Source organism: Amblyraja radiata, chromosome 25 (genome assembly GCF_010909765.2).
Source record: "Amblyraja radiata isolate CabotCenter1 chromosome 25, sAmbRad1.1.pri, whole genome shotgun sequence".
In the NCBI taxonomy this organism is placed as follows: domain Eukaryota; kingdom Metazoa; phylum Chordata; class Chondrichthyes; order Rajiformes; family Rajidae; genus Amblyraja; species Amblyraja radiata.
Genome location: NC_045980.1, coordinates 34,487,573 through 34,512,385, shown reverse-complemented (window position 1 = coordinate 34,512,385; position 24,813 = coordinate 34,487,573). Strand labels below are relative to the sequence as shown.

At 49.2% G+C, this 24,813-nt stretch overlaps 1 protein-coding gene across 1 annotated transcript; it reads left to right on the top strand.

Annotated features, from left to right (window-relative positions):
• The first annotated feature begins 17,029 nt into the window (after positions 1–17,029).
• hic2 (HIC ZBTB transcriptional repressor 2) lies at positions 17,030–18,832 on the top strand. Its single transcript, XM_033043822.1, has one exon. The coding sequence runs from the start codon at positions 17,091–17,093 to the stop codon at positions 18,798–18,800; it is 1,710 nt and encodes a 569-aa protein (XP_032899713.1). The 5' UTR covers positions 17,030–17,090; the 3' UTR covers positions 18,801–18,832.
• The last annotated feature ends 5,981 nt before the right edge of the window (positions 18,833–24,813 follow it).

Sequence of the window (24,813 nt, the reverse complement as noted above, 5' to 3'; positions counted from 1 at the left end):
GTTCAGTTGCCTGATAACAGCTGGGAAGAAACTGTCCCTGAATCTGGAGGTGTGCGTTTTCACGCTTCTGTGCCCATGTAGTCTTCCTGCTGAATGGATAGCAGGCAACAAAAGCTTTTCACTGCACTCAAACTCAAAGTCTCACCTGATGGGAGAGGGGAGAAGAGGGAGTGAGATGCTTTCAGGAAGAGCTAGATAGGGGGTCTTAAAGACAGCGGAGTCCGGGGATATGGGGAGAAGGCAGGAACGGGGTACCGATTAGGGATGATCAGCCATGATCACATTGAATGGCGGTGCTGGCTCGAAGGGCCAAATGGCCTACTCCTGCACCTATTGTCTATTGAGAATGGCCCTTGATTATGCTGGTGGCCTTGCCGAGGCAGGGAGGTTGGTTTTCGTGACGGTCTGGGCTGCGTCCACAACTCTCTCGAAGTAGATCGAGCAATTCAAATCGATCACATGTAAAGCTGTCTGTGAAGTAAGTCACCTTCAAGGGCGCTTTCTCTTCATAATTGAATTATAAGAACTCACTCAGGAGGAAGATTTCGTGCATTATAGCGCCTACGTAACTCTTTGCTAGCAACTGGCAAGTGACTCAGTTCAGGGGTAATTGGCGATGGTCATGACGAGAGAGATACAGTTTCAGCGGGGAATCAGGCCCTTCGGCCCATCGAGTCTGCAACAACCAGCGATCCCCGCACACCAACACTACCCTACACGCACCAGGGACAATTTACAATTTCTACTGAAGCCAATTAACCTACAATCCTGCACGTCTTTGGAGTGTGGGAGGAAACCGGAGCACCCGGGGAAAACCCACTAGGTCACGGGGAGAACGTGCAAACTCCGCACAGACAGCGCCCGTAGTCAGGATTCAACCCGGGTCTCTGGCGCTGTGAGGCAGCAACTCTACCGCTGCGCCACCGTGCCGCCCACCTAGACGATATAATAGATTTTTGATTAGTTACGGGTGTCAGGGGTTATGGGGAGAAGGCAGGAGAATGGAGTTAAGGGGGAGAGATAGATTGGCCATGATTGAATGGCGGAGTAGGCTTGATGGGCCTGCTTCCGCGCTGCGTCCCCAAACTAAACGAAAGTGCTGAATGAAATGCGAGAATGCGATTTATTTATTAAAGCCCATTCGCAAGTAGCATTACTAACTTGCGAGTTGAAGATGTCTGAAGAAATGTCCCGAAACCGAATCCTCACCTATCCTTTTTCTCCAGAGATTAAGAACCAGAGGACATAGGTTTAAGGTGAGGGGGGGGGGGGAAGATTTAATAGGAACCTGGCGGGTAACTTTTCTACACAAAGGATGATAGATGCATGGAACGAGCTGCCAGAGGAGGTAGTTGAGGCAGGAGCTATAACAAAATTTGAACGACATTTGGACAGGTACATGGATAGGAGAGGTGAATGAGCCAAACGCAGGCAGGTGGGACAAGCATAGATGGGACATGTTTGTCGGTGTGGGAAAACTGGGCTGATGGGCCTGTTCATCGCTGAGTTACTCCAGCACTTTGCCCACCTCACATTTCGCTTGGGCAGGAAATTCATGTGTTGTCTTTCCGCTGACCGGTTTGTTAGCAGCAAAACTTAGAAGGATGAGAGGGAGGTTCTCATTGAAACGTATAAGATTGTTAAGGGCTTGGACACGCTAGAGGCAGGAAACATGTTCCCGATGTTGGGGGAGTCCAGAACCAGGCGCCACACACAGTTTAAGAATAAGGAGTAAGCCATTTAGAACGGAGACAAGGAAACACTTTTTCTCACAGAGAGTGGTGAGTCTGTGGAATTCTCTGCCTCGGTGGAGGTCGGTTCTCTGGATGCTTTCAAGAGAGAGCTAGATAGGGCTCTTAAAGATAGCGGAGTCAGGGGATATGGGGAGAAGGCATGAACGGGGTACTGATTGTGGATGATCAGCCATGATCACATTGAATGGCAGTGCTGGCTCGAAGGGCCGAATGGCCTACTCCTGCATCTATTGTCTATTGACCTGAGAGACCTGGAGGTGGAATGGTGGGTTAGAAGATTTTTGATGTTGGGGGGGGGGGAAGTTCGTTAATAGTTTTTGTCGTTGCTTTGGTGACACAAGAATGTATATGACTCGGGGGAACCAAGCCCAAAATGTGACTGCACTGGTGCAGTATGCAAAGCAGTGATCCACTGAGACCTACGCACCGCCAATTTAATTGAGTTCAGAGATACAGCACGCAAACAAGCCCTTCATCCTTCAGTATGCATTCGGGTGGGTGAGTACATTCTTACAAGAAGGTACAAAGTACTGGAAGGTAGACAGAAATGCTGGAGAAACTCAGCGGGTGAAGCAGCATCTACGGAGAGAGGGATTAGGCGACGTTTCGTTTCGTGTCGAGACCCTTCTTCAGGCTGAATACTGGGGCAGACAAAGTACTGGGGTAGTTCGAAGAAAGGTCCCACCCCTGAAACGTCATCTATCCGTGTTTCGTTTTAGTTTAGTTTAGTTTGGAGATACAGCGAGCAAACAGGCGCTTCGGCCCGCCGAATCCGCGCCGACCAGCGATCCCCGCACACTAACACTGTCCGACACAGACGAGTGACTTATTCGCATTTATACCCAGCCAATTAACCTACAAACCTGTACGTCTTTGGAGTGTGGGAGGAAACCGAAGATCTTGGAGAAAAGCCCCACGGGGAGAACGTACAAACTCCGTACAGACAGCACCTGTAGCCGGGATCGAACCCGGGTCTCTGGTGCTGTGAGGCAGCAACTCTACCCACTGTGCCTTCCATTCCTATGTGTGTGTGTGTGTGTGTCTCTCGCTCCCCTCTTATCTCTCTCTATCTCTCTGTCCCTCTCTCTGTCTCTCTCTCAATTCAATTCAATTTCAATTAAAAAACTTTATTGGCATGATAAAAACATTGTTATATTGCCAAAGTATAAAACATGACAGACATATTTAAAATGCATAAGTATAAATACAAGTCTACAATGCATGGATAGATATGTCCCTGTACATAAACTCGCAATAGGCCTATAGCCCTTTATTGATGCTACACGTTCTTGCAGCTGTAAGCAGTACAACACAATAGCAAGTTTAGCAATTCAATATTAATTTCTTAGTGCCAGTTAATGTCAATTAGTACGTACATATGTGCATGTTGGTCATTCACCGTCTCTCAGGTTATGGCATGCTGTTACATATTGTGCACCAAGATGGGCCGTATTCCCTTCGACAAGGATTATTCTTAGTTTTGATGTATCATCTAGTTCTTTAAAATCAGGGGTTGCCACACCGAGTTTGTCAAAGTATGCTTTCCTTGTTTTGTCTAATTTTTTGTATTTTAGGAGGAAGTGCACCTCTGTTTCAACCTCATCTGTCAAACAGTGGCCGCATATTCTGTTTTCTCTTGGTTGCCAGAATCTCTTCTGTCTTCCTTTTTCAACTGCCAAATAGTGGTCACTTAACCTGTATTTGGTGAGGGTCTGTCTCTGCTTTATGTCTCTAACAGTTGAGAGATAGTCTGCCAATTTATAGTCTCTTTTTAGGGAACGGCAACATTCTAATCTGCTTTGGCTTTTGGTTTCTTTATCCCAATGTTCCAAGTACGTTTCTTTACATTGTTTGATAATTTGGTTCCCTCTAACTGGTGATTGGGGGCCAGTATTGATCTGAGGCCGGTCAGGGTTTAACTGGATAGGGTTTAACTGAATAGGGGTAGTTAGTCTCAGTACCAACTGACACAGGGAACTCTTTTCTGGGTTCCCCTCTTGTGTTTGAAGGGCTTTATACTGGAGGGTATCTGGGGGGCTAGATTTAAGGTGATTCCAAAAATGTAATGCTCTTTTCTGGATATTTATTATCAGTGGGTATCTGCCTAGTTCCGCCCTACATGCGTTTGTTGGTGTTTTCCTTTGGATACGGAGGATGTTCCGACAAAATTCTCTCTCTCTCCCTCTGACTCACTCTCTCTCTCTCTCTCCCTCAGTCTCTCTCAGCCTCTCTCCCACCAGAGTGATAGGTTGTTGTGAGCTGGGCAGGGTGGTTTGAAGCATGGTGTAACCGCAGTGAGATCGCTTTCTACACAGTTGTTGTTGCAACAGCAAGATGAATCGAGGCTTGTGAAGGCTTGTGTAGGTATTCTCACCCACACTGGCTCAGTGAACTGAACAACCTACTTCTGTCGAGCAAGAATCTCTCTGTCTGTCATGCCTCCAGCCCTTCCCTGGTATCCAACTGCAAGCTGGCTTGGATCAGACGTGTACTTTAGAAGACACAAGGTGCTGGAGTACCTTATAGGTGGCACGGTGGCGCAGCGGTAGAGTTACTGCCTCACAGCGCCAGAGACCCGGGTTCAATCCTGACTACGGGTGCTGTCTGTACGGAGTTTGCACGTTTTCTCCGGGTGCTCCGGTTTCCACCCACCCTCCAAAGACGTGCGGGTTTGTAGGTTAATCGGCCCTCTGTAAACTGCTCCCAGTGTGTAAGGAGTGGATGTGAAAGTGGGATACCATAGAACCAGCGTGGATGGGGCGTGGGAAGAAGGGCCTGTTTCCCTGCTGTATTGGAACTAAACTATAATGCTTGAGGGGAGGGAGATCCAGGATTTAAACCCAGCAATGGTGAAAGAGAGACAATTGGATTGGCAAATTATGATTGCGTGTAAGTCGGAGGGAAGAAGCAAGTGCAGAGAAGATTTACAAGGATGTTCGACACAAAGTGCTGGAGTAACTCAGCGGGACAGGCAGCGTGTCTGGAGAGAAGGAATGGGCGACGTTTCGGGTCGAGACCCTTCTTCAGACTGTAGCTTGGGCAGACTTGCCCTTTTCTTCCTTGTCCTTTATTCCTTTAGTTTAGTTTATATTTAGAGATACAGCGCGGAAACAGGCCCTTCAGCCCACCAGGTCCGCGCCGACCAGCGATCCCCGCACATTAACACTATCCTACACCCACTAGGGACAGTTTTTACATTTACACCAAGTCAATTAACCTTACAAACCTGCACGTCTTTGGAGTGCGGGAGGAAACCGCAGATCTTGGAGAAAACCCACGCAGGTCACAGGGGAGAACGTGCAAACTCCGTACAGACAGCACCCGTAGTCAGGATCGAACCCAGCGCTGTAAGGCAGGAACTCGATCGCAATCTTACAGATAGTATAAAACCATGTAATAAAATGTATAAAAGCATGAGGATGGGGTGAATGTACAGATTATTTTACCCAGGGTTGGGGAATTAGAAGCCAGAGGACTTAGTCCTGTCTAGTTTAGAGATATATCGCAGAAACAGGCCCTTCGGCCCACCGAGCCCGTGCCGAACCAGCGATCCCCGCACACTAACACTATCCTACACGCACCAGGGGCAGTTTACTATTTTTTAACCAAAGACAATTTACCAACAAACCTGTACGTCTTTGGAGTGGCTTATGGTGAGAAATGAAAGATTGAATTGGAACCTGATTGGCAACATTTTCACACTGAAGGGCGGTGGGTGTATAGTTCGAGCTGCCAGAGGAGGTAGTTGAGGCAGAGACTATAACAGATTATTATCTAAATGCTAGACAAAAATGCTGGAGAAACTCAGCGGGTGAGGCAGCATCTATGGAGCGAAGGAAATAGGCGACGTTTCGGGTCGAAACTCGACCCGAAACGTCGCCTATTTCCATCGCTCCATAGATGCTGCCTCACCCGCTGAGTTTCTCCAGCATTTTAGTCTACCTTCGATTTTCCAGCATCTGCAGTTCCTTCTTAAACATTATCTAAATGGTGTCAAGTTGGGAAAAAGGGGAAGTGCAACGGGATCTGGGGGGTCCTTGGTCATCAGTCAATGAAAGTAAGCATGCAGGTACAGCAGGCAGTGAAAGATGCGCAGGTTTGTAGGTTAATTGGCTTGGTGTAAATGGAAATTGTCCCTAGTGTGTGTGTGTAGGGTAGTGTTAGTGTGCGGGAATCGCTGGTCAGTGCGGACCCGGTGGGCTGAAGGGCCTGTTTCCACGCAAGATCCCAAGTCAAATCAAGAGACTTTATTGTCATGTGTCCCGGATAGGACAATGACATTCTTGCTTTGCTTCAGCACAACACAATATAGTAGGCATGACTACAGAACAGATCAGTGTGGCCATATTGAAGATTGAGGGGGGATCTTATAGAAACGTACAAAATTCTTAAGCGGTTGGACAGGCTAGATGCAGGAAGATTGTTCCCGATGTTGGGGAAGTCCAGGACAAGGGGTCACAGTTTAAGGATAAGGGGGAAATCCTTTAGGACTGAGATGAGAAAAACATTTTTCACACAGGGAGTGGTGAATCTCTGGAATTCTCTGCCACAGAAGGTAGTTGAGGCCACAGTTCATTGGCTATATTTAAGAGGGAGTTAGATGTGGCCCTTGTGGCTAAAGGGATCAGGGGGTATGGAGAGAAGGCAGGTACGGGATACTGAGTTGGATGATCAGCCATGATCACATTGAATGGCAGTGCAGGCTCGAAGGGCCGAATGGCCTACTCCTGCACCTAATTTCTATGTCTATGTTTCTATAAATAAGCAGATAAAAGTGCAAATAAACGGATAATGGTCTATTAATGTTCAGAGATTTGTTGCAGTTGAGTTTAATAGCCTGATGGCTGTGGGGAAGCAGCTATTCCTGAACCTGGACGTTGCAGTCTTCAGGCTCCTGTACCTTCTACCTGAAGGCAGCGGAGAGATGAGTGTGTGGCCCGGATGGTGTGGGTCCTTGATGATACTGCCAGCCTTTTTGAGGCAGTGACTGCGATAGATCCCCTCGATGGAAGGGAGGTCAGAGCCGATGATGGGCTGGGCAGCGTTTACTACTTTTTGTAGTCTCTGAACTAAACTGAACTCCTGTGAATGATAAAGCAAAGATGGACACCTGCACTAATCTGAAAACACTGGTTAAATGTAACACCAGCCACTGGTGATTTTTAGTGCAGTTGTTTCATAAAAAAGTTGTGTACACAAGTTAAGGGCAGAGGAAGTGACCATGAAACGACTCATTAAAAATGCATCTAGTTCATTGGCGGGGAGGAAGTTATGTTACTGGAAAACTTCCTAATGCAATTAGGTTTAGATCTTCTTATTGACTCTCTGGAGTTTAGAAGGATGAGAGGGAATCTCATTGAAACATATAAGATTGTTAAGGGCTTGGACACGCTAGAGGCAGGAAACATGTTCCCGATGTTGGGGGAGTCCAGAACCAGGGGCCACACACAGTTTGAGAATAAGGGGGTAAGCCATTTAGAATGGAGACGAGGAAACACTTTTTCTCACAGAGAGTGGTGAGTCTGTGGAATTCTCTGCCTCAGAGGGCGGTTCTCTGGATAGTTTCAAGAGAGAGCTAGATAGGGCTCTTGAAGATAGTGGAGTCAGGGGATATGGGGAGAAGGCAGGAACGGGGTACTGATTGGGGATGATCAGCCATGATCACATTGAATGGCGGTGCTGGCTCGAAGGGCTGAATGGCCTCCTCCTGCACCTATTGTCTATTGTGGTGTCTCGGGTAGAGACTGAAGAAGGGTCTCGAGCCAAGACATCACCTATTCCTTCTCTCCAGGTGTGCTGCCTGACCCGCTGAGTTACTCCAGCACTTTGTGTCTGTCTAAGGTACACAGAGGGACATAGAACAGTGAAAAGCTGGTGTTTAATTAAATTAAATCGTCAGGTAATACTATACCGTACATAAACCCGGTCCAGTCTTCATCTTCCTGCGTATGGCGTGCACAGCCTAAAGTTGCAGGACAACTCGATCTGATTTGATTGTGCACCCCGGGTTGATTGCATGCGTCGAAACACGGGCGGACCACCTGAGGGTTGCAGTGAAACTCAAGTACAAGTAGAGGGCAGAGCAGCAGCGGTGGAGTTGCTGCCTCACGTGCAGCGCCGGAGACCCCGGGTTCGATCCCGACCACGGGCGCTGTCTGTACGGAGTTTGCACGTTCTCCCCGCGACCATTTTCTCCGAGATCCTCGGTTTCCTCCCACACTCCAAAGACCCACATGTTTGTCGGTTAATTGGCTTGGTGTAAATGTAAATTGTCCCTAGTGTGTGTAGGGTAGTGTTAGTGTGCGGGGATCGCTGGTCGGTGCAGAACCGGTGGGCCGAAGGGCCTGTTTCCACGCTGTATCTCTGAACTAAACTCAATTTTGAGGAGGTAAAATGCTGTCTCTGCTGAACATAGACACAAAATGCTGGACATTTATATCGACCCAATAATAATAATAATAATGGATGAGATTTATATAGCGCCTTTCTAATACTCAAGGCGCTTTACATCGCATTATTCATTCACTCCTCAGTCACACTCGGTGGTGGTAAGCTACTTCTGTAGCCACAGCTGCCCTGGGGCAGACTGACGGAAGCGTGGCTGCCAATCTGCGCCTATGGCCCCTCCGACCACCACCAATCACTCACACACATTCACACACAGGCAAAGGTGGGTGAAGTGTCTTGCCCAAGGACACAACGACAGTATGCACTCCAAGCGGGATTCGAACCGGCTACCTTCCGGTTGCCAGCCGAACACTTAGCCCATTGTGCCATCTGTCGTCCCACCCAATGACATAGAAACATAGAAAATAGGTGCAGGAGTAGGCCATTCGGCCCTTCGAGCCTGCACCGCCATTCAATATGATCATGGCTGATCATCCAAAATCAGTGCCCCGTTCTGGCTTTTCCCCCAATATCCCTTGATGAAATTAGACCTAAAATTACCCTGCAAACCTGCACGTCTTTGGAGTGTGGGAGGAAACCGAAGATCCCGGAGAAAACCCACGCAGGTCACGGGGAAAACGTGCAAACTCCGTACAGACAGTGCCCGTGGTCGGGATCGATCCCGGGTCTCTGGTGCTGTGAGGCAGCAACTCTGCCACTGTGCCACCGTGTCACGATTTAATAGGAACCTGAGGGGTCACTTGGATGGTGGTGTGTATATGGGACGAGGGGTCACTAGGAGGGTGGTGTGTATATGGGACGAGGGGTCACTTGGAGGGTGGTGTGTATATGGGACGAGGGGTCACTTGGAGGGTGGTGTGTATATGGGACGAGGGGTCACTGGGAGGGTGGTGTGTATATGGGACGAGGGGTCACTTGGATGGTGGTGTGTATATGGGACAAGGGGTCACTTGGGGAGGGTGGTGTGTATATGGGACGAGGGGTCACTTGGAGGGTGGTGTGTATATGGGACGAGGGGTCACTTGGAGGGTGGTGTGTATATGGGACGAGGGGTCACTGGGAGGGTGGTGTGTATATGGGACGAGGGGTCACTTGGATGGTGGTGTGTATATGGGACAAGGGGTCACTTGGGGAGGGTGGTGTGTATATGGGACGAGGGGTCACTTGGAGGGTGGTGTGTATATGGGACGAGGGGTCACTGGGAGGGTGGTGTGTATATGGGACGAGGGGTCACTTGGAGGGTGGTGTGTATATGGGACGAGGGGTCACTTGGAGGGTGGTGTGTATATGGGACGAGGGGTCACTTGGAGGGTGGTGTATATATGGGACGAGGGGTCACTTGGAGGGTGGTGTGTATATGGGACGAGGGGTCACTTGGAGGGTGGTGTATATATGGGACGAGGGGTCACTTGGAGGGTGGTGTGTATATGGGACGAGGGGTCACTTGGATGGTGGTGTGTATATGGGACGAGGGGTCACTTGGATGGTGGTGTGTATATGGGACGAGGGGTCACTTGGATGGTGGTGTGTATATGGGACGAGGGGTCACTTGGAGGGTGGTGTGTATATGGGACGAGCTGTCAGAGGAGGCAGGGACTATAACTGCACTTGAACAGGTACGGGGATACGATAGGTTTACAGGGATGTGGGCCAAATGTGGATAGATGGTACTAGCATAGATGGGTCAGCATGGATGAGTTGGGCTGAAGGGCCTGTTTACGTGCTGTTTGGCTCTATGCCTAAGCTCAGGAAACCACTTCAATGCTACGTCGCTCTATTGATGTTCTTTGGTTACTGATTGCATACGTGATCTTGATCAACGGAAATGTCTGCAAGGTTCGAGATGCTTTTATCTGTGAGAAGGAACTGGAGATGCTGCTTTACACTGAAGATAAACTTGGCATGCTGCAGTATCTCAGCGGGACAGGCAGTCAGTCCGGGTTGAGACCCTTCTTCAGGCTTTTTAGACCCGAGACGTCACCCACTCCTTCTCTCCACAGAGGCTGCCTATCCCGCTGAGTTACTCCAGCATTTTGTGTCTGTCTTTTCATATATATAGGCAGGGAAAAGTGCAGAGGTTTTAGTTGACTCAAAGTGACTTTTGTCATTTGAGAAATTTTAAAATACGTTACTCCAAAGTATTTCAGATTTTCACCTGAACTCCTTGCCAGGATTTCTTCCTGATGCAACCTGATAGTTTTGGGTATTAATCGAAAACCTAGAAACATAGAAAGTAGGTGCAGCAGTAGGCCATTCGGCCCTTCGAGCCAGCACCGCCATTCAATATGATCATGGCTGATCATCTAAAATTAATAGGTAGACAGAAATGCTGGAGAAACTCAGCGGGTGCAGCAGCATCTATGGAGCGAAGGAAATAGGCAACGTTTCGTCCCGAAACATTGCCTATTTCCTTCGCTCCATAGCTGCTGCTGCACCCGCTGAGTTTCTCCAGCATTTTTGTGTACCTTCGATTTTCCAGCATCTGCAGTTCCTTCTTAAACATCTAAAATTAATACCCCGCTCTTGTTTTCTCCCCATATCCCTTGATTCGGTTAGCCCTAACTTTCTTGAAAACATCCAGTGAATCGGCCTCCACTGCCTTCAGTTGCAGAGAATTCCACAGATTCACAACTCTCTGGGTGAAAAAGATTTTCCTCATCTCAGTCCTAAATGGCCGACCCCTTATTCTTAAACTGTGTGCGACCCCTGGTTCTGGACTCCCCCAACATGGGGGAACATTTTTCCTGCATCTAGCATGTCCAATCCTTTAAGAATGTTATGTTTCTATAAGATCCCCTCTAAATCCTTCTAAATTCTAGTTTAGACAGACAGATAGACGGAAATATCTCGCAGCGCTTCAAGGAAGCTCTGGCTATGCCGCAAGACTTTGCAAACATTTTCACAGCCCACTGACAACTGAACCATCCTACCACAACAAGAGAGCAGTGCTGAACTGCCATCAACCTCATTGGCGACCCTAGGACTGTGTTTGATCGGACTTAAGCCCCTGTCCCACTGTACGAGGTAATTGAAGAGTTCTCCCGAGTTTTCCCCTGATTCGAACTCGGAGAATGTCCGTAGGATTTCGTGGATGTCTCCTAGCGGCACGTACGAGGAAAAAGTCACAATTTTTTTCATCACGAGTATTTTTCATCACAGTCGAAAAAAAGTCACGATTTTACCGGATTCCCCGAGTACCTACCGTTACCCGTACAAGCCGCTATGAGACATCCGCGAACTCCTACGGACCTGCTACGGACATTCGCCGAGTTCGAATCAGGGGAAAACTCGGGAGAACTCTTGAATTACCTCGTACAGTGGGACTGGCTCTTTAGCTGGCTTCACCTTGCAACAACTAAACGTGATTCCCTTTATCATGAATCTGTACACTGCAAATGGCTCGATTGGAATCATGTGTTGTCTTTCCGCTGACTGGTCAGCACGCAACAAAAAGCTTTTCACTGTACCTCGGTGCGCGTGACAATAAACTAAACTGAAGTCAACTCTGAGCTACGATGTTCAAAGAACTGCAGGTGCTGGAAAAATCGAAGGTAGACTGAAATGGTGGAGAAACTCAGCGGGTGAGTCGGCATCTATGGAGCGAAGGAAATAGGCTACTGTGTGTTTGTTATGATAAAATTTGATAAAAAATGAAGCTGTACAATAATTGTATATGCCGAGCGATTTATCCGTGTACAGTTGCTTCTAATAAAAATAAATTTAAAAAAAAGGAAATAGGCAACTCGACCCGAAACGTTGCCTCTTTCCTTCGCTCCATAGATGCTGCCGCACCCGCTGAGTTTCTACAGCATTTTTGTCTACCATTTAGATAATAATCTGTTATAGTCTCTGCCTCAACTACCTCCTCTGGCAGCTCAGACTGAAGAAGACTGTCGTTGTGTCCTTGGGCAAGACACTTCACCCACCTTTGCCTGTGTGTGAATGTGTGTGGGTGACTGGTGGTGGTCGGAGGGGCCGTAGGCGCAGATTGGCAGCCACGCTTCCGTCAGTCTGCCCCAGGGCAGCTGTGGCTACAGAAGTAGCTTACCACCACCGAGTGTGACTGAGGAGTGAATGAATAATGCGATGTAAAGCGCCTTGAGTATTAGAAAGGCGCTATATAAATCCCATCCATTATTATTATTATTAAGAAGGGGCTCGACCCGAAACGTCACATATTCCTCCGCTCATTAGGTGCTGCCTCACCCGCTAAATCAACTTTATTTGTCACACACACACACACACACACATACATACAAGATGTGCAGTGAAATGAATGTGGCAATGCCTGCGGGATTGTGCAAAACAGAACCAGTATTTACATTTTTTTTAAAAGGAGACACAACAGTATTTACGCCCCTGGTGAGATCAGAGTTTACAGTCCTGACGGCCTGTGGGAAGAAACTCCATCTCAGCCTCTCTGTTCTCACAGCGTGACAGTGGAGTCGGGCGTTTGCCTGACCGTAGCAGCTGGAACAGTCGGTTGCTGGGGTGGGAGGGGTCGTTCATGGTCTCGTTGGCTCTGGATCTGCACAAAGTCGGCGCCAGGCACACATGCAAACCCGCGTGGTTGCCCAGCTAGCCACGCCCTCCCATGCGATCTTTGCCAGGTAGCCTGCTGCCTTGCCTGCTTGACGAAACTTGGTTTATGCAAAAACAGGTGGCTGGTTCGCTGAGGAGAACCTGCTTCTGTGGCATTCTCATGATTTGAATGGCATGAGCAATTGACAGCCCATAATTAAGTCATCTTCAAACAAACTCATGGCCTACTCCTGCACCTATTGTCTTATTGTCTGTCATAAGGTCATAAGTGATAGTAGCAGAATTTTGGCCCTTCGGCCCATCGTGTCAATCATGGCTGATCTATCTCTCCCTCCTAACCCCATCCTCCTGCCTTCTCCTCGTGACCCCTGGTACCAGTTTAGTTTAGAGATACAGCACGGCAACAGGCCCTTCGGCCCGTCGTGTCCGCACCGACCAGCGATCACTAGCACTAATCTAGTTACAATTTTACCGGAGCCAATTAACCTACAAACTGCACGTCTTTGGAGTGGTGGGAGGAAAACCGGAGTTCCCGGAGGGAACCCGCGCAGGTGACGGGGAGAAGGTGTCTCTCCAGAGATGCTGCCTCACCCGCTGAGTTACTCCAGCGTTTTGTGTCCACCTTAGATTTAAACCAGCATCTGCAGTTCTTTCTAACATAAACTAAACTCTGCTTTCAAAATACCCAATGACTTGCCCCCGACACTCTGTACAGACGGCACTCGAGGTCAGGATCGAACCCGGGTCCCTGGCGCCGTGAGGCTGCAGTTCTACCTGTTTGCTGGAAGAAATCAATGGGACGTAAAGGGCTATTTTTCGAGGAGACTGCCGGCGACTATCATAGTCGTGGCAGGTCGCCGAAAAACTGGAGACTGGGCCCCCTCTTTGACATAAAATTTGAAATAGAATCATGTTCCCGATGTTGGGGGAGTCCAGAACCAGGGGCCACAGTTTAAGAATAAGGGGTAAGCCATTTAGAACGGAGACGAGGAAACACTTTTTCTCACAGAGAGTGGCGAGTCTGTGGAATTCTCTGCCTCAGAGGGCGGTGGAGGCGGGTTCTCTGGATACTTTCAAGAGAGAGCTAGATAGGGCTCTTAAAGATAGCGGAGTCAGGGGATATGGGGAGAAGGCAGGAACGGGGTACTGATTGGGGATGATCAGCCATGATCACATTGAATGGCGGTGCTGGCTCGAAGGGCCGAATGGCCTACTCCTGCACCTATTGTCTATTGTCTATTACTTTAACAACAACAATAAAACTAAGTCGGCACGGGCGGCAACCCACGTGAACCTGGCGACAACCACGACAGCGCCTACGTCAGGTGAAGTCAACCTACGCTCAGTGGCGTCAAACCCATTGTCACCAACTTTCTCCGAAAATTTTCCAACATGTTGATAATCCAGCGGCGACCAGAAAGACGCTACAACTCTTCGGTGACTGAGGAGACGACTCACGACCGTACAGGCGACACCCCGGCAACCATGTGGTTCAGCCTAGTCGCCTGTAGTCGGCTAAAAAAATAGCCTGAGTGGGACAGGCCCTTTGGTTGTGCGCTGTAGGTGTGTTGTTTACTGTGTTGGGTGAGAACGTACAAGGCATGGTTTGCAAGTTTGCAAATGACATTAAAGTGGGTGGTATTGTAGATAGCGAAGATGGTTAGCCACAAATTGCAGCAGCATCTTGATCAGCTGGGCGGGCGGGCGGAAGAATGGCTGATGGAGTTTAATGCAGATACTTGGTGGTGCAGCGGGTAGAGTTGCTGCCTCGCAGCGCCGGAGACCCAGGTTCGATACCGACTACGGGTGCCTGCCTGTGCGGAGTTTGCACATTCTCCCCGTGACCTAGGCAGGCTTTCACCGGGATCTCGAGCTTCCTCCCACACTCCAAAGACGTGCAGGTTTGTAGGCTAATTGGCTTGGTATCATTGTAAAAACTCCCAGGTGAGTGGAGGGTAGCGTTGGCATGCGGGGATCGCTGGTCGGCGCGGACCCGGTGGGCCATGCTCGATCTCTAAAGGGCCTGTCCCACTTGGCGATTGTTTTCGGCGACTGACTGCCGACATCATTGACTGACGTATCAGGTCACCGAAAAAGCCGCGGCGTGACGACGTATTGACGTGCGGTGTCGCCTCAAGCGTCGCAACTTTTTTTTTGTCGCCGTTGGATTTTGAGATGTTCAAAATCTTTTGGCTACCCCGATACATCAGTCAATGACGCCGGCAGTGGCCGAAAAACATCGCCACGTGGGACAGGCCCTTGAACTAAACGGAACTAAAAGTGCAATTGTTTAAAAAACTGAACTAGCTCCTTCTTTTAATAAAAGAGGAAGTTTTTGGTCTTCATCGAGTAGATGTGACATTAGATCCACAGCAATTATCGGGCCTGTTCCCACCGCACGGGAGCAGGCCCTTCAGCCCACAATGTCTGTGTCGAACATGATGCCAAGTTTAATTCATCTCATCTGCCTCCTTCCACCCAAAGATATATAACTGATAGAAGTGTATAAAGGCTATAAAATTATGATGCGTGTGGGAAGGAACTGCAGATGCTGGTTTTAAACCGAAGATAGACACAAAATGCTGGAGTAATGCCCCGGTCCTACTTAGGAAACCTGAACGGAAACCTCTGGAGACCTTGCGGCCCACCCAAGGTTTCCGGGAGGTTCCCGGAGGTTTTGGTCACTCTCCCTAATGGTGGAAAGTGGTTTCCGCGTAGTCGAGGCTTGTTCTATGTTCCTGCGATTATTTCGCAAAAAAAATAAAACCGGCCTCGACTAAAAATAGGTTGCCGTTCGGTCGAAGCCAGTGGAGTGGGGTCGCTATTTACTTACCGGCAGTCGAAGGCAGCCTCCTTCGCTGGCCGGCCGGACAGGCAGCAGCATCTATTGAGAGAAGGGACGGGCGATGTTTCGGGTCGAGACCTGAAACGTCTGAAGAAGGGTCTCGACCCGAAACGTCACCCATTCCTTCTCTCCAGAGACGCTGCCCGTCCCACTGAGTTACTCCGGTATTTTTTGTCTGTCTTATAAAATGATGAGCATGGACAGTCAGAACCTTTGGGACGACAGATAGCACAATGGGCTAAGTGTTCGGCTGGCGACCGGAAGGTGGCCGGTTCGAATCCCGCTTGGAGTGCATACTGTCGTTGTGCCCTTGGGCAAGACACTTCACCCACCTTTGCCTGTGTGTGAATGTGTGTGAGTGATTGGTGGTGGTCGGAGGGGCCGTAGGCGCAGATTGGCAGCCACGCTTCCGTCAGTCTGCCCCAGGGCAGCTGTGGCTACAGAAGTAGCTTACCACCATCGAGTGTGACTGAGGAGTGAATGAATAATGCGATGTAAAGCGCCTTGAGTATTAGAAAGGCGCTATATAAATCCCATCCATTATTATTATTATTATTTCTTCCAAGGTGGAAATGTCAAAGACCAGACGGCATCGTTTTACGGTGTTTACACAGAGGGTGGTGGGTGCCTGGAACGTGCTGCCAGGGGTGGTGGTGGAGGCAGATACGATAGTGGTGTTTAAGACGCTTTTGGATAGGCAGCATCTGCAGTTGTTTCCTACACAAAAAATGTCAACATGTTGTGGCGTTTCGGCTCGACACCCTTCTTCAGACCCGAAATGTCACCTATGTTCCATTTTTATTTTTCCTCCAGAGATGCTGCCTGACCTGTTGAGTTAATCCAGCTTCTAATGTGTCTGTCTTGGGCACAGTTCTGGCACCAGTGAGACCACACCTGGAGTATTGTGTGCAGTTTTGGTCTCCAAATTTGAGGAAGGACATTCTTGCTATTGAGGGAGTGCAGCGTAGGTTTACAAGGTTAATTCCCTGGGTGGCGGGACTGTCATACGCTGAGAGAATGGAGCGGCTGGGCTTGTACACTCTGGAGTTTAGAAGGATGAGAGGCGATCTTATTGAAACATATAAGATTATTAAGGGTTTGGACACGCTAGAGGCAGGAAACATGTTCCCGATGTTGGGGGAGTCCAGAACCAGGGGCCACAGTTTAGGAATAAGGAGTAAACCATTTAGAACGGAGATGAGGAAACACTTTTTCTCACAGAGAGTGGTGAGTCTGTGGAATTCTCTGCCTCAGAGGGCGGTGGAGGCCGGTTCTCTGGATACTTTCAAGAGAGAGCTAGATAGGGCTCTTAAAGATAGTGGAGTCAGTGGATATGGGGAGAAGGCAGGAACGGGGTATTGATTGTGGATGATCAGCCATGATCACATTGAATGGCGGTGCTGGCTCTGAGGGCCAAATGGCCTACTCCTGCACCTGTTGTCTATTGTCTATTGTCCTTTGAACGTATCTGACCTTCTCTCTCTCTCTGTGTGCATCTTTCCTGTTGTAGGTGGATACAGTTTGATGAATCAGATGTGAAGATGGAACTCTCAAACCATGCCAAACAATTACTATTGCAGCTGAACCAACAGAGGAGCAAAGGTTTCTTCTGCGATGTCATCATCGTGGTGGAGAATGCCCTGTTCCGCGCCCACAAGAACATCCTGGCGGCCAGCAGCATGTACTTCAAGTCCCTCGTTTTGCACGACAACCTCATCAACCTGGACACGGACATGGTGAACGCCGCCATCTTCCGCCAGATCCTGGACTTCATCTACACCGGCAAGTTGCCGATGACCGAGCAGGCCAGCGAGCAGAACGTCAACGGCCTCCTCACAGCCGCCAGCTACCTCCAGCTCCACGACCTCACCGCGCTGTGCCGCAAGAAGATGAAACGCAACGGCAAGAGCCTGCACCACGGCAAGCTGGCGGGGGGGCCCAACCCGGGCAAACCCGGGCGAGGCCACCGACTGCCGTCCACGCCGGCCATCCAGAGCCGTTTCGCCGGCTCGCCCGACGGGCTGAAGCGGCTGTCGGCGATGGAGACGGGAGGCGGCGGCGGCGGCGAGGAGTTTTACGTCCCCAGCTCCAACAAGGGCTCCTCCTCCTCCTCCTCCTCACACCCGCGCGGGCAGAAGGGCGGCAATGGTAACGCCAACGGCGGCGACCGGGACGAGCAGATGCTGGGCCTCGACCTGTCGAAGAAGAGCCCGCCGTTACCGCCGGCGCAGCACCAGCAGCAGCAGCCGCCGCACATGGCGGCCTCTCAGGAAGACATGCAGCTGGGGGAGTGCGGGCAAGGGTCGCCCAACTCCTCCACCGCCAACGCCGAGGACAGGGCGGAGGGCGGCGAGGGGCCGGACAGGAGCGAGGGCGGAGACGGCGGTGGCCAGGGCGCGCCCGACACCACCGGGCAGTCCAAGGGCTACCACCGCCTGGCCCCGCATCACCCGCCCGGCTGGATCAAGCACGAGATGCCTTACGGGCGGCAGGACAACTGTAGGGAGGACGGGTCGACGCTGATGAACGGTGTGATCATGGGGCCTCTGGTCAAGTCTCTGGACCGGGACCGGGAGAGGGAGGGGCCCCACCCTTACTGCAAGGAGGTAGGGAGGGGGGGGGAGGAGGAGGAGGAGAACGGGAAGGAGTACAGCGAGGAGAGCGGGCAGAGCGAGGAGGACACCGGACAGCCCAGCGCCCACGCCTACCGCCCTGGCCCGGACGGCTTTGAGCCGGTGGTGTACGGAGACAACTTGTACGTCTGCATCCCCTGCGGCAAGGGCTTCCCCAGCTCGGAGCAGCTCAACTCGCACGTGGAGAGCCACACGGAGGAGGACCTGTACATCAAGGATGAGGAGGCGGCGGCGGAGGGGCTGGCGGCCCAGAGCCTGGCCTTCGCCGGCGACTCGCGGCCCTACAAGTGCTCGGTGTGCGAGAAGAGCTACCGCGACCCGTCCACGCTGCGCCAGCACGAGAAGACCCACTGGCTCTCCCGGCCCTTCCCCTGCAACATCTGCGGCAAGATGTTCACCCAGCGCGGCACCATGACCCGCCACATGCGCAGCCACCTGGGCCTCAAGCCCTTCGCCTGCGAGGAGTGCGGCATGCGCTTCACCCGCCAGTACCGGCTGACCGAGCACATGCGGGTCCACTCCGGCGAGAAGCCCTACGAGTGCCAGGTGTGCGGCGGCAAGTTCACCCAACAACGCAACCTGATCAGCCACATGCGCATGCATACCTCACCCACATAGAAACCAAAGACTCCGCGCGCACCTCATCTCCCCCCCCGCGTGTCGGCATGACCCTCCCCCCCCAAGGCAGACACTAGAGCTGGATGAACTCAACGGGTCGGGCAGCATCTATGGAGGACAAAGAAAAATAAAGGAAAAATAGGTGACATCTTGTGTAGGAAACAACTGCAGATGCTGGTTTATACCGCCAAGGCAGACAATAGAGCTGGATGTACTCAACGGGTCGGGCAGCATCTATGGAGGAGAAGGAAAAATAGGTGACATCTTGTGTAGGAAGCAACTGCAGATGCTGGTTTACACCCCCCCCCCAAGGCAGACACAACATGCTGAAGAAACTCAACGGGTCAGGCAGCATCTCTGGAGGAAAAATAAAAAAGGAATCGGTGACATTTCGGGTCTGAAGAAGGGTCTCGAATCCCGAAACGCCACGACATGTGTGACATTTTTTTGTGTAGGAAACAACTGCAGATGCTGGTTTTACACCGAAGATACGACACAACATGCTTGGAGTAACTCAGCGGGACAGGCAGCGTCTCTGGAGAGAGAGAAGGGGGGGAAAAAAAGAATAGGTGACATTTCCTTTCATTTCAGTCTGAAGAAAGGTCTCGGCCCCGACACTTCACCTCGAGGGTCAAGAACGTGGAGGAAGGAACTGCAGACGCTGCTTTACACCGAAGGTTGACACAAAACGCTGGAGTAACTCAGCGGGACAGGGCAGCGTCTCTGGAGAGGGAAGGAATGGGGTGGCCTTTCGGGGGCGAGACCCTTCTTCAGACCGAGAGTCAGGGGAAAGGGAGGCAGAGAGATAAGGAAGGGTAAGGTGTGAAAACGGGTGCTTTGTCGTTTCACGTCCCGGATAGAGCACTCTCACCTATTCCTTCACTCCAGAGATGCTGCCCGGCCCGCTGAGTCAATCCAGCCTTTTTGTGTCTCTCATCATCCCTGTCCCGTCCCTGTCCTCTCCCCCTCTCCTCTCTCCCCCTCCCTCTCTTTTGTTATTTTGTTCCTTCAAGGGGGAGTTTGTAGGGGAGAGAGAGAACGACCTCACCATCCCCATCAGAGAACGGGGGAGAGAGAGTCGGCAAAACGCTTTCGGGAAGCGGGGAGGGGGAAGGAGCGAGGAATCTTTTTCCTTTCCAATAGTCGTCTAGAGAGGAAAGGAGAAAATAATTCTCGAGAGGCACTTGTTTAACTAAAGAGTAAAATTGAGGACCTGTGACGTTTTTTCGACGCGAATGTTTCAACTGGAAGGGGGGAATGGGTGCGGTGGGGGGAATGGGTGTGGTGGGGGTTGTTTGGGCTAGGCTGATATTTGCTGCATTTATGTACATTTCCTTTATAATATTTCCTCTGTTCAGCCCCTTTTTCACTCACTGAGCAAGCCTGGCTGAAGGGACTTTAATGATGTTGCTACCTCTTCACGACAATAATTTATAAGAGAGTTTAAAATAAAATCAAAAATAGGGTAGATTCAAAGAGCATTGGGCGGCAGGGAATGAGGTTAGTATTTTTTTTTTTTAAACGTATAATGAATTTAAGATGCAAGGTTTTCCATCCCAGCGTTATGGATCTTTGGCTGACTTGATTTCATCTCCAAGCTGGGCCAGATAAGACTTTGTGGTCTTATCTGTTTTTTTGACCAAATTATCTTTGAAACGAAAAAGTGTGTGTAGGTGTGTTGAATTTTTGAGCCATATCCCGCCTGGCCTGTAGCGATCAGTCTCAAGGATGGATCTGTAGGAGGGGAGAGAGTGGTGGTGAGGAGAGGCAGAGGGAGGGTGTGTGTGTGTGTGGGGGGGGGGGGGGGGGTTGTATTTTTCAATAGCTTTTTTTCCACTGGTCAGATGCTGAAACCCAAGAGATCATGATTTTTTTTTTTTTTCCTTTAAAGCATGTGGGCTGGTGTTTACAAAGGCCTGCCTCTCAGCGGGGCCCCGGGCTGCTCTTAGCATGGTACGATGTTATAACATGCTGAGGAAAGCTGGTAGCTAGCTGTACATTCCTAACGAAACCAAATTCTCAATCGCTGCAAAGACTGTAAAGAACCAGGGGCATGCCAGCGGCAAACTTTGACAGCTTTGATTGGAAAAGTTTTCCAAAGGAACTTGTTGGAAAAAGTTTACACAATATTTGTCAGAGCGTACGTACCTCCAAAGGCCCTAACTCAAAGATACAGAAAAGCTTTTTTTTTCCTAAAATAAAAAAAAGAGAAACAAATATATATATAGGGCTGGTTTAGGGTTATTTTTATTTTTTATTTTAAGATTTTCATGTTTTTTTTTCTTGTTTATTTGTTAATTCTCTCTCACTTTTGACAATTCAAACATTGTACGCATCTGGATTTGAAGGGGGGGGGGGGTGAGGGGGAGAAAGATACCTTTTTTTATAGCATGCAATGGCTGCATAGGTACTAGACAGGTGGCAATTGGCAAGGAGAGGACTTCTTGTGTAAGAACCTTTTCAGGAGCAGTGGATTTGAATTTGACAGCAAGCGTATTCTTACCTAAGAGACACTAGGGCAGGTCTCGAGACATGCCATTCCTGATTTATTTTTCCCAAAGTACTTTTTTTTGTTTTTGTTTTTGTTTTAAATATATATATTTAATATATATATTATATATATATATGTTGGGATGGAACAAAGATCTAAACTAGTGATTACGGCTTAAACAAATGAGAGAAAGAAGAGAAGAGAAAAAAAAACGAGTGCATGATATTGTCCTCAGCACTTAAATAGGTGAATGACTGTATGTCTGTGTACAGCAAGTAAATTGTACAGGGAGGCGCTGCTGACAGCGGTGTAAACCGAAGACAGACACTAAAAACTGGAGGAACTCAGCGGGTCGGGCAGCAGCTGTGGAGAACAGGAATCGGCGACGTTTCGGGGTCCGGAGAAGGACTCTTTCTCCAGAGTCACTGCCCGATCCGCTTGGGTCACTCCAGCCTTTTTTTTTTTTTTTTTTTTTTTTTTGCGTCTCACCTTCGGTCGATATTGTACGGGCGGCTTTCCTTTTTTCAGTAGTGATGGTAGAATTGCAGTCGATAGATTTTTATTCAAAGGAACATTTAAAAGAAAAAGAATTACATGAAAATATGCTTTCAAAAAAAACTGTGACAATAACGGACTTCATAATTCAGGGAATGCACTGGCAACTGCAAACTGTGGTTGCCTCTACTGCATTTATACAATGTCAAAAAATGTATCAGGACATTTTCTGTATTTTAATGAGAGAGAGAGAGAGAGAGAAGAAAAAATCAGAACACTAGTTTCATATTTAAAGATTTTGAAAGGGGGGGGGCGGGGAACGGGACGGGGAAGGGGGTGATTTATTTCAGATACACACAAAGTACCTCAGCATCAAATGAGGCAGATTACGCAAAAAAAAAAATAGTGATATAGGCTGTAGTCATTTGTCCTGTGCTTTTCCTTTTTTTTCCGTGTTTTCTTTTTGTTCTGTTGCATCTTAGTTTGAAGTTTATCAGAGTTGTATTAAAGAGAAATGAAAAAAAAAGCTCATACCCAAATTCACAGAAAAAGATGACTATTTTTAAACCAAAGCACATTTTAATGAGTAAGAAAAAAAAAGGAACCTCATGACTCAAAAAATTATGTATTTATTGCATTGTTTACATGTAAACCTATCAACAGTTACAGACCTCAGAATGATAATTTCAGATGAAACAAAAATGGTGCATATAACACTTTTTGACAGTGTTTTTTTTATCAATATATATGTATTTGCAGTAAATGAATGTATTTATTTCTTTTTTTGAATTCTATTCACACTGTTCACATTTATTTTTCAGTTCTTGTGTAAAAATATGTGTCGCATAAATTGGATCTTATTCCAGAAAAAAAAAAAATCTCAGAGACTTATCAACATAGCCATAAACCGCGAAACCTGTGAAAATGTTATTTGCTAAAGACTGGACAATTTTATTATTTTTTTCATTTTTTTTTTTTTTGGCTTTGCATTGAGGATGTAATATGTTTATTGTATTTAATACAATGTGTTTCTACGTCATGTCACAATGCACATACAGCCAGGGTCGCCGCGAGACTTGCATTCCCGTATCTTGTCTCGTGTGGCTCTGGGTAGCAGTATTTATCTTTTTTTTTTGTGTCCTGGAATCGTTACACATTTCTTGCACAAAGAAAATCGCTTGAATTCAGGTCGGGGCTGCTTTATCCGCAGCTCAAAGCAAACGTCACGAATCAATAACAAAACAACTGTGTGCTGGCCTCAGCACTCAGATAATGTTGCAGTCTTAATGTACAGCAATCAGAAACTGTTATTTTACAATCTTTTCATTAAAAGCTTAACTGAAAACCACATCTGTCTTTGTGCTCTTGACGACTGACTGCGTTGCATTGCTCGCCGCTGTGGTTTAAACGGTAGCGGAGTTTTGGTTGATACAGTGTGGGAACCGACTGTATCCACGCTGAGTCCACGCTGACCTTCGATCGCCCGATTACACTGGTGTTCTAATGTTATCCCCCCACATAGAAACAGGCCCTTCGGCCCATCGAGTCCACACTGATCCTCGATCGCCCATTCACACTGGTTTTAATGTTATCCCCCACATAGAAACAGGCCCTTCGGCCCATCGAGTCCACACTGATCCTCGATCGCCCATTCACACTGGTTTTAATGTTATCCCCCACATAGAAACAGGCCCTTCGGCCCACCGAGTCCATGCTGACCCTCGATCGCCCATTCACACTGGTGTTCTAATGTTATCCCCCATTTAGAAACAGGCCCTTCGGCCCATCGAGTCCACTCCAACCCTTGATCGCCCGTTCCCACTAATTTAGTTGACTAGTGCCACCGAGCCGCCCACCGAGTCAACGCTGACAATCAGTTGCACGCTCACACTAGTTTAGTTTAGAGATACAGCACGGAAACAGGCCCTTCGGCCCATCGAGTCCATGCCGACTACCGATCGACCATCGATGTCATCCCATTTTCTCATCCACTCCCTTCACACGGAGGGACGACGTACAGAGGGGCATTTGACCTATAAACCCGCACGTCTTTGGGACGTGGGGGGAAACCCTCGCGGTCACAGGGAGAACGTGCAAACTCCACACACAAACTGCAGCCAAGGTCAGGATCGAACCTGGGTCTCCATGGCTGTGAGGCAGCAGCTCTACCCGCTGCACCACTGAGCTACCAGGTTTGAGGCGATCGATACCTCTGACCACCTCACTGGTCGACACCTGCTCTGGGCCCTGTTTTGTCCAATGTTCCCGGGGGCTCTGAAGAGGTCATTTGTGACCTTAACATCGCACACCTCCAGATTCTGGAGCAGTGTGAAGAAAGGTCCTGACCCTTCACGTCACCTATTCATGTACAAAAGGACTGGACAAGCTAGATGCAGGAAAAATGTTCCCAATGTGGGGCGAGCCCAGAACCAGGGGCCACAGGCTTAGAATAAAGGGGAGGTCATTTAAGACTGAGGTGAGAAAAAACTTTTTCACCCAGAGAGTTGTGAATTTATGGAATTCCCTGCCACAGAGGGCAGTGGAGGCCAAGTCACTGGATGGATTTAAGAGAGAGTTAGATAGAGCTCTAGGGGCTAGTGGAGTCAAGGGATATGGGGAGAAGGCAGGCACGGGTTATTGATTGGGGACGATCAGCCATGATCACAATGAATGGCGGTGCTGGCTCGAAGGGCCGAATGGCCTCCTCCTGCACCTATTTTCTATGCTACTACTCCAGAGAATGGGTGGCACGGTGGTGCAGCAGTAGAGTTGCTACCTCACAGCGCCAGAGACCCGGGTTCGATCCAGACCACGGGTGCTGCCTGTACGGAGTTTGCACGTTCTCCCCGTGACCTGCGTGGGTTTCTTCGGTTTCGTCCCACACTCCAAAGGAGTACAGGTTTGTCGGCTAACTGGCTTGGTCAATGTAAATCGTCCCTAGTGTGTGTCGGATGGCGTTAGTGTGCGGGGATCGCTGGTCGGAGCGGACTCGGTGGGCCGAAGGGCCTGTTTCCGCGCTGTATCTCT

Excerpts from the sequence above, each read along its gene's own strand:
- hic2 (XM_033043822.1), top strand. The coding sequence starts at position 17,091 with ATGGAACTCTCAAACCATGCCAAACAATTACTATTGCAGCTGAACCAA.